Source organism: Chlorella variabilis (genome assembly GCF_000147415.1).
Source record: "Chlorella variabilis unplaced genomic scaffold CHLNCscaffold_20, whole genome shotgun sequence".
Classification (NCBI taxonomy): domain Eukaryota; kingdom Viridiplantae; phylum Chlorophyta; class Trebouxiophyceae; order Chlorellales; family Chlorellaceae; genus Chlorella; species Chlorella variabilis.
Genome location: NW_005435068.1, coordinates 883,214 through 896,140, shown reverse-complemented (window position 1 = coordinate 896,140; position 12,927 = coordinate 883,214). Strand labels below are relative to the sequence as shown.

At 66.2% G+C, this 12,927-nt stretch overlaps 2 protein-coding genes across 2 annotated transcripts in view; one reads left to right on the top strand and one right to left on the bottom strand.

Annotated features, from left to right (window-relative positions):
• Positions 1-876, top strand: part of CHLNCDRAFT_26331 (hypothetical protein) — a gene marked incomplete at both ends in the record, with an annotated part of 2,254 nt that extends 1,378 nt beyond the window's left edge. Inside the window, 4 exons of the mRNA XM_005844955.1 lie at positions 5-92; positions 299-377; positions 527-617; positions 753-876. Of these exons, the coding sequence (XP_005845017.1) occupies positions 5-92; positions 299-377; positions 527-617; positions 753-876 (382 nt within the window). The remainder of the gene's footprint in view (positions 1-4; positions 93-298; positions 378-526; positions 618-752) is intronic.
• A 276-nt stretch (positions 877-1,152) lies between these two features.
• CHLNCDRAFT_138494 (hypothetical protein) lies at positions 1,153-2,382 on the bottom strand (the record flags this gene model as incomplete). The annotated part of the gene is made up of 5 exons (XM_005844856.1): positions 1,153-1,522; positions 1,662-1,777; positions 1,906-2,009; positions 2,120-2,206; positions 2,256-2,382. 5 exons carry the CDS (start codon positions 2,380-2,382, stop codon positions 1,153-1,155), a joined length of 804 nt encoding a protein of 267 aa, XP_005844918.1.
• Positions 2,383-12,927: the final 10,545 nt, after the last annotated feature.

The following is a 12,927-nucleotide window of genomic DNA, read 5'->3' as shown; positions in this document are numbered from 1 at the left end:
TCAGCGACCTGGTGGTGGACCCACGCAACTTTGTGGCCATGCGCGACGCGGGCTGCCCCGTCACCGCAGACGTCACGCACGCGCTGCAGCAGGTGGGTGGGTGGGGGCGGGGCACCGCAGGCGGCGGTGCTGCACACCGGCGCGTGCGCGTGTGCGTGTGTTGGAGGGCAACGATGGCGGGGTTCGGGAGTGAGGGCAAGGGGGAGTGGAGGGAGGGCCCCAGCGGGTCGCCGACGGCAGCCCAGCTGCCGGTGCAGACGCCGAGCCTGTGAGCTCGTGCGTGTGCCTGTGTGTGCAGCCTGCGGGGCGGCCGCTGGAGGGCGGCGGCGTGGCCAGCGGCGGCATGCGCGACATGATTCCCGCCATTGCGCGCACAGGTGGGGGGGCTGGCCTGTGTGTGTGTTGTGTGCGTGGCACTTATGGCCATGGCTGCAAGGGCAGCTTGGCTTTGTGGAACAGCACCCTCCTGCCTGCTCCTCGCCCCGCCTGCCCCCAACCCACCCCACCCGCACCCTTGCCCCCGCAGCCGTGGCGTGCGGCGTGGATGGGCTGTTCATGGAGGTTCACGACGACCCCACCACCTCCCCTGTGGACGGCCCCACGCAGTGGCCCCTCAGGTGGGCCCCTCCCCCTTGCGGCCTCCGCTGCCGGCCCCCCCAGCCGCCTCTTGCCACCCGCCCTCCGAGCCCCCAAGCTCACAGGTGCCTGCCTGTGACATGCGGTACCGTGCCGCCGCGGCGCTGGCGGTGCAGGCACCTGCGGCGGCTGCTGGTGGAGCTGCTGGCCATTGCGGGTGCCAGCAGGGGCAAGGAGGACTTCCACCTGGACCTCAGCCCCATCAAGGAGGAGGACTTCGACCCGCTGGCGGTGGTGTGAGCAGCGCCGGGCAGCGTGCCTATTGTTTTGCATGCTCAGGACACGGCAGCGTGCCGCCCTGTGGCTAGCCCGGGGCCGCTGGCAGGCCCCCCATCGCGTGCTGCTCCTTTTGCTCCTGTTCCGCAATGATCCAATAGGATGCTGCTATCGCCTCACACTAACGTCTCCCGAACTTTACACACTGACCGCGCTCCTCTCCCAACACTTATGCGGATGCATTCTCAGTGCCGCACAAAAGTATATACCAGGATTCACTGGCGGAGAGGCTGGGGTGGGCTAGGAGCGGGAGGGGCGCCAGCCCGCGGCCTCCGCCTCTGCCGGCGTGCAGAAGAAGCGCTCGCCCTTGCCCTCCTCGATCATGGTGCGCTGGTAGAAAGCGCCGCCTGGCACGTGGTAGATCTTCTCTCCCTTGGCCGTGATGTTGCCCTTGATGGCGCAGCCCCCTGCCGCAACGGGCACCGCGGCGGCAGCCTGGGGCGCGGCCGCGACGACAGCGGCGGCGGCGGCCGGCGCCGGCGCCGGCGCCTTCTTGCCGCGCGGGTTGTCCACCCGCCACTGCTGCGGCAGCTCGAAGCTGCCCGACCATATGCCCTTGCCCGCCGCGCGCGCCTGCTCCTCCAGCGGCACATACGCCTTGCTGTACTGCCTGCACCAGCAGCAGCACCACCGCCAGCACACGGGCATGGCTCACCACCCATCCGGCAGTACCCGCCGACAGCTGACAGCGCCGGCGTCAGGCCGCGGCCGCATGCAAGACAGCACAGCCAAGCAGAATGGCGGCGCACCTGTAGGCCACCGCCAGCCCCTGCTGCACCATCCAGGCATTCAGATCCTCCCGCTCGCTGCCGGCCTTTGCCAGCGAGCAGATCCCCACCACCCGCCCATACTTGTCCCGGTTCTTCTGCGGGGGGCGTGGGAGCAGCGCGGCGAGGCGGGTGAGGCGGGAATGTGCGCAGGGTGGGATGCGGGCAAGGGACAGCAGCGTGGGGTGGCGCAGCGCGGCAGGGTGCTTGCCTGCTCGCACTGCACCGAGGCCTTGCCGATCTTAGCGAGCAGCTCCTGCTTGGACCGCTCGCCGCACAAGTACTCAGCACCCTTGGCTGCCTTGCAGCTCTGCTTGGTCTCGGGGGCGTCTGCGGGGACACAGGCTGCCAAGCTTGATGCGGCGTGCAGTACACAGCCCAGGTGATGGCCACACAGGTGCCGACTCTACATGCCGTGGTGCACTGCTAGCTTGACGCACCTATGCCAAACAGGCGCACGCGGGTGCCGCTAAAGTCCAGGGTGTCGCCATCCACCACCCGGGGGAACCCCTGGATCACATCCTTGGCTGCCACGGGCAGTGGGGCAGACAGCAGCAGGGCCGCTAGGCAGCCCACGGTAGCGGTGGTCGGCAGCGACGGCGGGCGCCACCAGGCCGCGGCCTGCTGCCTGTCGGGCGATGCCGCCGCCGCGACACAGCTCCTTCGAGGTGCACGGTACCGGGACAATGGCTGCGCGGGCCATGCCGCTGCTGCTGTGGAAAACTGCATGGCCAGGCGCAGCTACAAGCAACCGGGCAAATTGCAAGGTCCCTCAGATGTCTGTCAGCCTGGTAGCAATGCACCGCAATCCCTACCACGCGAAATCCAACCCTCCTTGTTGTACATGCTGGGCGTGCTGCCGTCGCCACAGGCCGTCTTGGTGCGGCCTTCTGCACTCAATGTCTCAATTGGATCTCGATATCACAACCGGCACTTTACAAGAGCGCCGAGCTGCACACAGCTCACATGTGTGAACGATCACCTCGTAAACTTGCCCTTATTGACCATGCCCAGCGCTGCCAAGGCAAAGAAAGCAGCATCTATAAAGGGACCTCAGGGAAGGGCAAGCCAGCAGCAGCGGCAGCTCCACCGCCCGCCGCTGCCGCCAGCGCCGCCGGCCCGCCTGCGGATCAGGCGGCCCGCCTTGATGTGCAGGCAAGCCTGCCCTGCAGGACTGCCTGTGTGCCATAATTTCTGTCAGGCGGCACCGAAGTAGGCAATACATGAAAACAGCAGTGCTGCCTACCTGCCTAACCTGCCTTGTCCCACCCCCCGTAGCTGCTCTTCCCCGCCAGCCTCACGGCACGGCAGCGCGCAGCGGTGCACGCCGTGGGCGAACAGTACGGCCTGCCGCATGGCAGCCAGGGAGAGGGCAGCGAGCGGCGGGTGGCGCTTGGGCCGCCGGATGCGCACATTGTCGAGCTGGGGCTGGTGCACGCAGCGGTGGCGGCAGAGGCTGGGGGAGCCAGAGGAGCAGACAGCAGCGAGGATGCGGGTTCATCCCCAAACGGCAGCGGCAGCGGAGGCAGCGGCCAGCCTCCCTTATCTGATGAGCAGCTGGTTGCTCTGATCCAGCAGCACCTGAACCTAGATGCGGCAGCCGCCTTTGCTGGCAGCGGCACCGGCGGCGCCGGCACCGGCCGGCAGCAGCCGCCTGGCGCGGGTGCGGCGGGCTGGCGGCACGGCGGCCCCTCTGCTGCCGCACAGCCTGGCGCCAGGGGGCTGGTGACTGTGGAGGAGTTTGTGGCACAGCTGCTGCCCCTGCTGGAGATGGAGCGGGAGGCGGAGGTGGCGCAGGCAAGCAGGGCGGGAGGCTGGGCGGGAGGCTGGGTCCCCGCCAGCTGCTGGCTTCGGTTGCGAGGGCCCGCCTGCCTGCGACCATTTGCTGCATTGCCCGACTGTCAGCGCCTGCCTGCCTGCCGGCCTGATGCCTGCGGCTCCAGCCTCGGCCTCAGGCAGCCACGCTGCGAGCCGGCCTGCTACCCCCCCCCCCTTGCAGGCAGAGGAGGCCCTGGCCGCAGGCAGCCCTGAGAGCGCCGCCGCGAAGGGTCGTGCGCTGCTCAACCTGCGGCTGACGGATGCAGAGGGCGGCCTGCTGGGCCGCACCCTACTCACCCTCGTCAACAATAAGGCAAGCAATGGCACACAGCGCACCTGTCACTCCCCCTCGAGCGACCGCCTGCTCCCTCTCACCATGCCGCCCGCTGCCTCCTGGCCGCCTGGTGCAGGGCGGCGGCTCCGCGCCGCTGCCTCCACACAAGCTGTCTCCCCACGACATCGTGCGGCTGCGGCCCAGCAAGGGGGACGGCTCGGGGCCGCCGCTGGCAGAGGGTGTGGTGTACCGAGTGCGAGATGCCGCCATCACACTGGCAGGCAAGGCTGGTGCGGGATGTTCCTGCTGGGGAGCCCACCGCTGCCAGCCGGGCATGCTGCCGGCCAGCTGGCCGCGCTGTGTGCTGGGCAGAAGAGTTGCCAGCTGGGCGGCGTGTGCAGCCCTGGCGGGTGGCCGCCACCGCCGCCTGCTGCCGTCTGAAAGCGGCCTGAGTGCCTTCTCCCCTCCCCACCCCACCCCACCCCACCCACTCACATCTTCCCTGCCCGGCCCCTGCAGTGGACGAGGTGCCAGAGGAGGGGCTGGATGTGCCTCTGCGGGTGGAGAAGATGGCCAACGAGGTGACCTACAGGCGGCTGAGGGCGGCGCTGACGGTGAGGGGGTGGTGGCTCCACTGCTGCTAGCCCGCCTGGGAGAGGCTGGAGTGCAATGCATGGAGTGCAGTGGAGGCCTCAATACCTGCGTCGCTGGGATGCCCGCCGAGCCGAGGCCCCTGGCTTCCCGCCCTTTCACATGCCCATCGCCACCACCCCCGCTTGCCCTGCAGAGCCTGGGCGGGGAGGTGCAGCGAGGCGGCGTGGCGGCCCCTCTGGTGGACGTAATGTTTGGCCGGCGGGCGCCGCGCTTTGCCAGCACGCAGCCCGCCTGGCAGCCCCTCAACACCGGCCTGGATGCCTCGCAGCGGAGCGCCGTCACGTTGGCGATGGCGGCCCAGGATGTCGCCTTGATACACGGTGGGTGGCGGGTGTGCCTGTGGTGTGGCATGCCAGCCAGGCACGTGGCTGCGTGGGTGAGGGGCTGCCGTGGGAGCCAGCCAGGGACCCTGCCTGCCAGCCGCTGGCGTCGGCAGCTCCGCCGCTTGCTGCTGGCATGCCGAGCATGGCCAGGGCTGGATGCCAGTGGGCGTTGTGATGTGCTGCTGTGTGCGCCATTGCTACGTGCAGGCCCACCCGGCACCGGTAAGACCACGGCGGTGGTGGAGCTGATGTGCCAGGAGGTGGCGCGCGGCAAGTCAGTGCGGGGCCGTGTGCGCTTGTTGCTGGGCTGGCTTCTGTGCCCTCTCCCCAGCTTAGTTCCTTGCCATCCGTGGCGCCGTCATCTAGCCCCTCAGCCACTGCGCCATGCCGTGCCCACTGGGCTGGCTGCTTTGCGTTTGTCCCCCGCAGCCGAGTGCTGGCCTGCGCCGCCTCCAACGTGGCAGTGGACAACTTGGTAGAGCGGCTGGCAAGGCAGAGCTCCAAGCTGGCGGTGGTGCGGGTGGGCCACCCCGCGCGCCTGCTGCCGCAGGTAAGGACAGCGCGGTTGTGCTGGTTGCTGTATGTGTGCTGGCACCAGTGCGAGCGGCCAGCAGCCGATGTGCAGCCCATACCTCACGCATCTCTCCATGCACGTGCCCTGCAGCTACCTGGCCATTGCCCTGTGCATCATGCATCACAAACCAGCATCCTGAACATCTTCTTACCCACCCACTGCAGGTTCTGGAGAACAGCCTGGAGGCTAAGGTGCTCCAATCAGACAACTCGGCACTGGCCAAGGACTGCCGCAAGGAGATGAAGGCGCTCAATGGCCGCCTCATCAAGCTGGGTGCGCTCGTTAATGCCTACTGTGGCCTGCTGAGCTCTTGGGGTATTGTGGGGCGTTTTTGATGGTGCAAGCCACCCGCTGGCCCCCTCCCAGGCTCACCCGCTTTGTGCGCCTTGCAGTGAATCGCAAGGACCGTGACGAGCGGCGCGCTGTGCGCGGTGAGCTGCGCCAGCTGGCCAAGGAGGAGCGCAAGCGGCAGGAGAAGGCGGTGGAAGAGGTGCTCCGTGAGGCGCAGGTGCGTGGGGTTGAGCAACGGGGAAGCTGAGCGGGGGTCCTCGGCGGGTGTAGTAGGGCGAACCGTCGTATACGGAACGATCAACCGCAACATGTTGTAGCGCACGTTGACCTTGAGCTGTGTGTCCCCTAGCCTGTTCCCCGCTCCTTCCCACCCACCGCATTGCAGGTGGTGTGCACCACGCTGACGGGCGTGGGCATCCGCCAGTTGGACAGCCTGCAGTTTGACGTGGTGGTCATCGACGAAGCAGCTCAGGTGAGGTGGGAGCAGCCGTGGCACCGAGCCTGCTCAGGTCTTCCCAAATGTCGGCACCTCATTGATTCTCTAGCTGGCTCCTTGGGTACTCCCTGGCTGCTGAGACTGTGCAGGCGTTGGAGCCCGCGTGTTGGGCAGCGCTGCTCAAGGGGCGCAAGGCGGTGCTGGCGGGCGACCACCTGCAGGCATGCTGATGCGCCGTTGTGTGCCGCTCTGCTCATCAGTGATCTCCTGCCTTGCTTGCCCATGCCTTGCCTTTTCATGTCGGTTGCACCCTGCCTTGGTTGTATGGCTTGCAGCTGCCCCCTACCGTCATCAGCGAGAAGGCAGCCCGCAGCGGGCTGAGCAGGACACTCTTTGAGCGCCTACAGGTAACTTGCATCCCTGTTGCTCCACCTCAGCTCAAGCTGGCCTCCGGCTGTCCACTTATCTACATCTACTCGCGCCCGTCTGCCCGTGCAGGACCTGTGGGGGGATGCAGCCAGCGAAATGCTGACAGTACAGTACCGCATGAACAGCTCCATCATGGACTGGTCCTCACAGGTGGGTGGGTCTTATCCAGAGGGGCCAGCTGTGGTCATGGAACGGGGACGGGAAGGAAGCCAGCATTGTGTGTTGCAAGTTGCAAGGCAAGCATTGCGTTGCTTTTGCTGCTATGGCGGGCCAGACGAGCTCTGTGGCACCTCGCCTCGCAAGGAGGTACCTTTGTGAAAGGCCGACTGTGATGTGGTTCGTGCAGGAGTTGTACGGCGGCCGCTTGTCGGCGCATGTGTCCGTTGCAGGGCACACGATGGCAGAGCTGGCGGGGTCCGGGGCTGAGGCGGGGGAGCTCCCGGTATTGTTGCTCATCGACTCGGCCGGCTGTGACATGGACGAGCAGGCAGAGGAGGAGGGCGATAGCAAGGTGCGGCGGCGGCCGGTGGGCGGCAGAGACAACCTGGGTTCCCACCAAAGCCAGCTGTTACATTCATGCTCACTGCAAATGCTGAATGTGCGCAGTGGAACGATGGCGAGGCCATGGCAGTGATGGAGCACGTGCGGCGGCTCATGGCGGCGGGCATACAGGCTCGTGACATCGGCGTCATCACGCCTTACAATGCGCAGGTGGGCCGCGGGGCTTGTTCTGTGTGCATTGTACCTTTCCCATAGTTGGCAGCGGAAGTGTTGTGGTTGTTGGAGGGCCTCGCGGGTAGGGCCCTACCCGCGCCCTACCGACATCCCCACCGACCCGCTGCTTGCAGGTGGCGCGGCTGCGCGAGTTGCGCCCCGAGGCTTTGGCATCTCAGTTGGAGATCAGCACGGTGGATGGATTCCAGGGGCGGGAGAAGGAGGCGATCATCATCAGCATGGTGGGTATGTGGCTGGCAAAGTGGTTGCTTGCCACTCCTGCCGTGCCTATTGCCCGGCAACCCCGGCCCATCAATGACGGGCTGCTTGCACCATGTGCCCCCCACACATACATGCAGGTGCGCAGCAACCCCGCGCAGAAGGTGGGCTTCCTGGCCGACAACCGGCGCATGAACGTGGCGGTGACGCGGGCGCGGCGCCACTGTGCGCTCGTGTGCGACAGCGACACGGTGTCGGCCGACCCCTTTCTGCAACGCCTGCTCGCCTACTTTGAGCAGCACGGCGAGTATGCATCTGCCGGCGAGTATGTAAGCTAGCACACTCAGGCGTTGCTCATTGTCTCCTTGGTGCGAGCGCTGAAGAGCACTGGTGCTGGTGGGCAGGCAGGCGGGCAGCCCCGCTGCAAGTGCCGCCAGGCAGCAGCCGGGGCGGCATTCAGAGGTGGTGGGCGATGCAACAAGGACCACTGGCCAGATTCAGGTGTTGCAAGCTGCAGTTGGGCAGTGCACCTGGGCGGCGGGCCAGCAAGGGCGCAAGCCCAGACGGAGTGGTGCTTGGTGGTCGTTGCCCACTATGTCGGACTTGTATGCACGAGGGAGGGAGGGAGGGAGGCACACTCAGCGGAAAGGACAACGGCGGCGGCGTTGGAGGTGGTGGAACACACATGCCGCGCCCACTAAGCTGTGGACAATACGAGTATGAAACAAACCAACAGACAAGGCGGCAGTGCCCGGGCCTCCGAGGAGCCGATCGGGCACAACGGGCTGTAGGGAAAGCGGAGGGTGCCTGAGAGCCAGTGACTGTCTGAGAGCTGTGAGGAGGGGAAACGGGGAAAAAACAAAAAAAATGCCCATGTCTGTGTGTGTGTTACAGGGGATTGGGCACATTAATGTGTTGGGGCCGAACCCGCTAACCCTGCCGGCTGTCCAGAGCGAGGAAAATCTGGCCGCTGATGGCATCCCGGGGAGGCTCCGTCTTGCAAGCGCCATGCCGGTCTGCCGGGCAGGCGTCCGCCGCCCAGATGCCGCCACGAAGGTGCCATGAGGCAAAGTCCCAGCTAGTGTCCCGGCTGGGGTTCGAACTCGTGCCTGTGGTACCACCCACCGGCACTCATCCAGCTCCTTATTTAACGTCGCGGCCAACGACGGAATTTTTCTCTGTGATCTGTGATCTGTGAGGTTACAGAGGCAATGCCCATTAATGGGCTGGGGGCACACAAGCCGTGCCCACTAGCTCTGGACTGTATGAAAGCATGCAATACCGCCCGGGCGGCAAAGGGCGGGCTCAGGGAGCGGTCGGGCGCAAAGGGCGGGGAGGGAGGCGAGGGGCGCCTGATGGCCAGCCCAAGGGCGGCAAGCATACCAGTGGGGGGGAGGGGCAGGTCGAGGACCCGCACACCACCACCACCAGAAAGCGGGCCCACCCACCCCGGCACAGTAGCTGGGAGAGCGGCCAGGCGGGCGGGCGGGGGCCGCAAAGGTGAAGGCGGCACGCGGGAAGACCGGGCAAGGGGAGGACGGGGCAAGCGCAAAAGCGCAAGCATCATCAGGAGGCCATCTCGAGTGCGGGCAGTTGCAGAATGGGCGGCTGGCGGGCCAAGCGAGCCGGCGATGCTGCGGTCGCCCTCGTCCTGCGTCCCCAAGGCAGGGTGTTGCTCAAGAAGGGCCCCAGAGGAGCGGGAGGGGGGCGCGGGGCCCGGCCGCGCCGGGGGACTCGAGCAAGGAACGATGAACAACTGAATTTTTGTGCGTGTGTGTGTGTTACAGGGATTGGGCACATTAATGTGCTGGGGCCGAACCCACTAACCCTGCCGGCTGTCCAGAGCGAGGAAAATCTGGCCGCCGATGGCATCCCGGGGAGGCTCCGTCTGGCAAGCGCCATGCCGGTCTGCCGGGCAGCCGTCCGCCGCCCAGATGCCGCCACGAAGGTGCCGTGAGGCAAAGTCCCAGCTAGTGTCCCGGCTGGGGTTCGAACTCGTGCCTGTGGTATCACCCACCGGCACTCATCCAGCTCCTTATTTAACGTCGCGGCCAACGACGGAATTTTTTTTTTTTGAGCTGCTGAGCGTTGTAATGGGGTTATATAATTTTCTTTTTTCGCGATGGGGCCCTTGATGGACATCGTGGCCGAGTGGTCAAGGCGGCAGCCTCGAAGCGGTTCGACCGAGCGTAGCTCGGAACTACAACCCAGTCAGCTGCTGGGGCAACCCGCGCAGGTTCGAATCCTGTCGATGTCGATTTTTCTTTTTTGGGGCAGGGCTAAGAACCCACCGCAATCAATCACCAGTAGTGTAGAACCCTTTGCGCTGTTACAACAGGACCGGGCACCTCCTAACACCCAGAGACTTGTGGTGCAGCTCATCTCGATCGGCTTTCAGATGAGGGGAGCATTGCAGCGGCAGTGAAAATGATGATGAGAGAGTGGGGTGTAAAGCCAGTTGGCGCCACCTGTGAAGGTCATCTAAAGCGTTAGTGAAGATAAAGCCTTTACTGCCTGTCTGTAATTCACTATGGCGCCTGTGAACCCACTCGCATATATTACGTTACTGAAAGCACCTGCTGGCAACAATGCCCCATTTTGGAGGTTAACATAGCCCAGAACAGGGTAGATTTATCTTACAGCATGGAAAATTAATATGAAATTGCTGTGAAGGGCGCCATGACCACATGGCCAGCCATCCCTGCTTCGGGCCCGGGATGCCACCGTCGATGGCGGCGACATCGCCGCCACGCATGTCCAACTCCCTCAGCCGGAACTGGAGTTGGCCTGGGAGGGCGTGTATGGGATTCATACGATTCCCAGTCCTATGGTTAATGACACAATTGACCATTGAAAAGCAGGTTTTACGGCATTTTCACAAATCTGCCGCCGCCCGCTGTACACCTTTCCTGAACCTTTCCCACTCTTTACTGTCGTGGTAAATGTGGCCCAGGACAGCAGTGAACCATTAAATTGTTACTTTACTTTACTTTAGCATTACGTGTTCATCGTTACTGCCCAGCCCTATGAGAGAGTGAACGCGCTGCGTGCGCTCTGACAGCCTGTAGGCGCATGGGGAGCCCCCAAGTCACCCGCGGGCGTCATTCTTCTTCCTCTTTTCTGCGATGGATGGGCTCTATGCCTGCGTGCTGCGCTCGATCCCCGGCTTCAGGTTACCCGATGCCCGGCCGGGCCCGCGGGGCCCAGCGAGCTCCTGGGGTGTGCCCGGCTATTGGACCATAGGTCGCTTCCGGCTGTGGCGCGTGCTTGCCATCCAAGGCGAGGCCTCAGGGCACATCCCAGGGCGTGAGCATCAGCTGCTGGCACGCGCCTTGCTGCCTGGTGGAACGTTGCAATGTTCCAGCAGCACGACATGGCCCGCCGACACCTCCACTCACCACCCCGCCCCGCCGCCACCCCACCGCAGACGACCGTCTGGTCTACGCGCGACGAGCTGCTGCTGGCCTTCCAGGCGGATGTGCCAGGCCGACGGCCACTTTGCGCGCCTGCCCTGGCTGCTGCCGTTCATCGAGTGGCACCTGCTAGAGGCCGCAGTGGCCACCGGCGCGCCCAGCGCCGCCGACCTGCTGGCGTAAGGTGGGAGGCGCGCGCCACCTGCCGCCCAGCCACTCCTGAAACAGCCACCCACCCGCGCTTCCGCCCTCCCGCCTGCAGGTGCTGAGCTGCCGGCTGGGCAACCCCGCTGGTCAGAGCCCCAAGGGCGCGTCGCCGGTGCGGTGCCTTTGCTTGAGCTTGCCTGAGCAAGCCCCCTGTTGCCCCCACCCCACCCCACCCCACCCCCCACCCACCCCCGCCGCAGGCGCTGCTGCACCTGCGCGAAGACCTTGCACCCCCGCCTCCCACCAACGTGGGGCGCGCGCCCCACCACGGCCCCGGCCTGCTGCTGCTGCTGGCTCAGCCCACGGAGGAGGCACAGCCAGCCACCCAGCAGCAGGAGCAGGAGCAGCAGCAGCAGGCCGACCTCGCTGGCCGCCCGCCTGTCGCGCCACATCACGCGCGAGAAGATCTGGCGGCAGTGGGTGGGCATGTACGCGCTGACGGCCCCAGGCAGCCTGGTGCACGTGTGGGGCCCGCTGTGGGAGGACTTGCTGGCCTTCATCACGAGCGAGCTGTACGGCCCCACAGCCACCTTCCCCGGCAGCGTCACGGTGGCCCAGGCGCAGCAACTGCTGCAGCGGCTGGCTGGGCTGGACGTGCAGACGGGGGAGCATCTGGAGATGGCAGTGGAGGCGCTGCCACCAGCGCCTGGCGTGGGGCGCCCACCGCCGGGTGCTGCAGCTGGACGGCATGCCCGGCGTGCCGCGGCGGGTGCAGTTTGAGGTGCCTAGCCCGGAGCAGCTGGCGGCGCTGGCGCTTGGCGAGCTGAGCCTGGAGCTGGGCCCACTCGGTCTTCCTCCTCACCCCAGACGGCCGCTTCAACGACATCGAGGCGGTGCTGCCCATCCCCCGGTGAGTGGTGCGGGCGGCTGCGCGCTGGCAGGAAGGCGCGGGGCGGTGCTCGGCCTTGTGTCCGTGCTGGCACCTGCCTTCTAACCGCTGGCGGGAGGACAATTGGGCTAGGCACCCTCAGCCAGCAGTTCTACGCGCAGCACCACATCGCCCCCGCCGAGCGGTTCTGCCGCACCTGCGAGCGCTGCCGCGCCTGCGCGCCTGCGCTGGTGGCGGCGCTGGAGGCTGACGCCGCGGCCTACATGGCTTGCATGATCTGCCGCCGCTGTGGTGAGCCGTGGCTGGTGGCTGCCTGTTGGCAATGTGTGTGTGTGTGTGTGTGCGTGTGTGTAAATCAATAGCAGACCATGCATCTCCTGCCAACCGCGCCTCGCCTATCTCACCCCCTCTCCGCAGCGTACGGGCTGCCCAAGGCTGCCATCGCCGCTAACGGCTCCCCGGGACGCGCCATCGTGGACGACGCGGCCGGCGCCTACCCACACCTCTACGCCACGCCCGCCGCCACCTGCCGCCGCTTCACAGGCGGCGGCGGCGTGACTGAGCCCGCCGCAGAGGAGCAGCTGGCCGAGGAGCAGGCGAGCGAGGACACCGCCCTGGCAGAGCTGGCGGCAGAGCTGGAGGCGGAGGATGCCGAGGAGGAGGCAGCAGTAGCGGCTGCAGCGGCAGCGGCGGCATGGATGGATGTGAAGGAGGCGGCAACGGTGGTAGAGCTGGTGTAGCTGTGTGCGGGTTCGCCGCCGCAGCAGCAGCAGCAGGTGCAGCAGCAGGTGCAGCTGGCAGAGGTGGTGGATGCGGGCGCCACCACGCTGTCCCTCTTCCTGGAGCTGCGCTGCGCTTGCCCGCGCACCCACCCGCTGCACCGCCTGTCCCTCACCCGGCTGACGCAGCGCGCCTTCTACCGCCTCTGGCGCCGCTGGTCCCTGCTCACAGCCACCCATTGTGCAGCGCGTGGCGCAGCTGATTGCCGAGGCAGCCCTCCGGGTGGTGGCGGGCGAGGGTGCGGCCAGCCAGCCGCGGCGGCAGCTGCTTGGCTAGGTGCGAGGTGC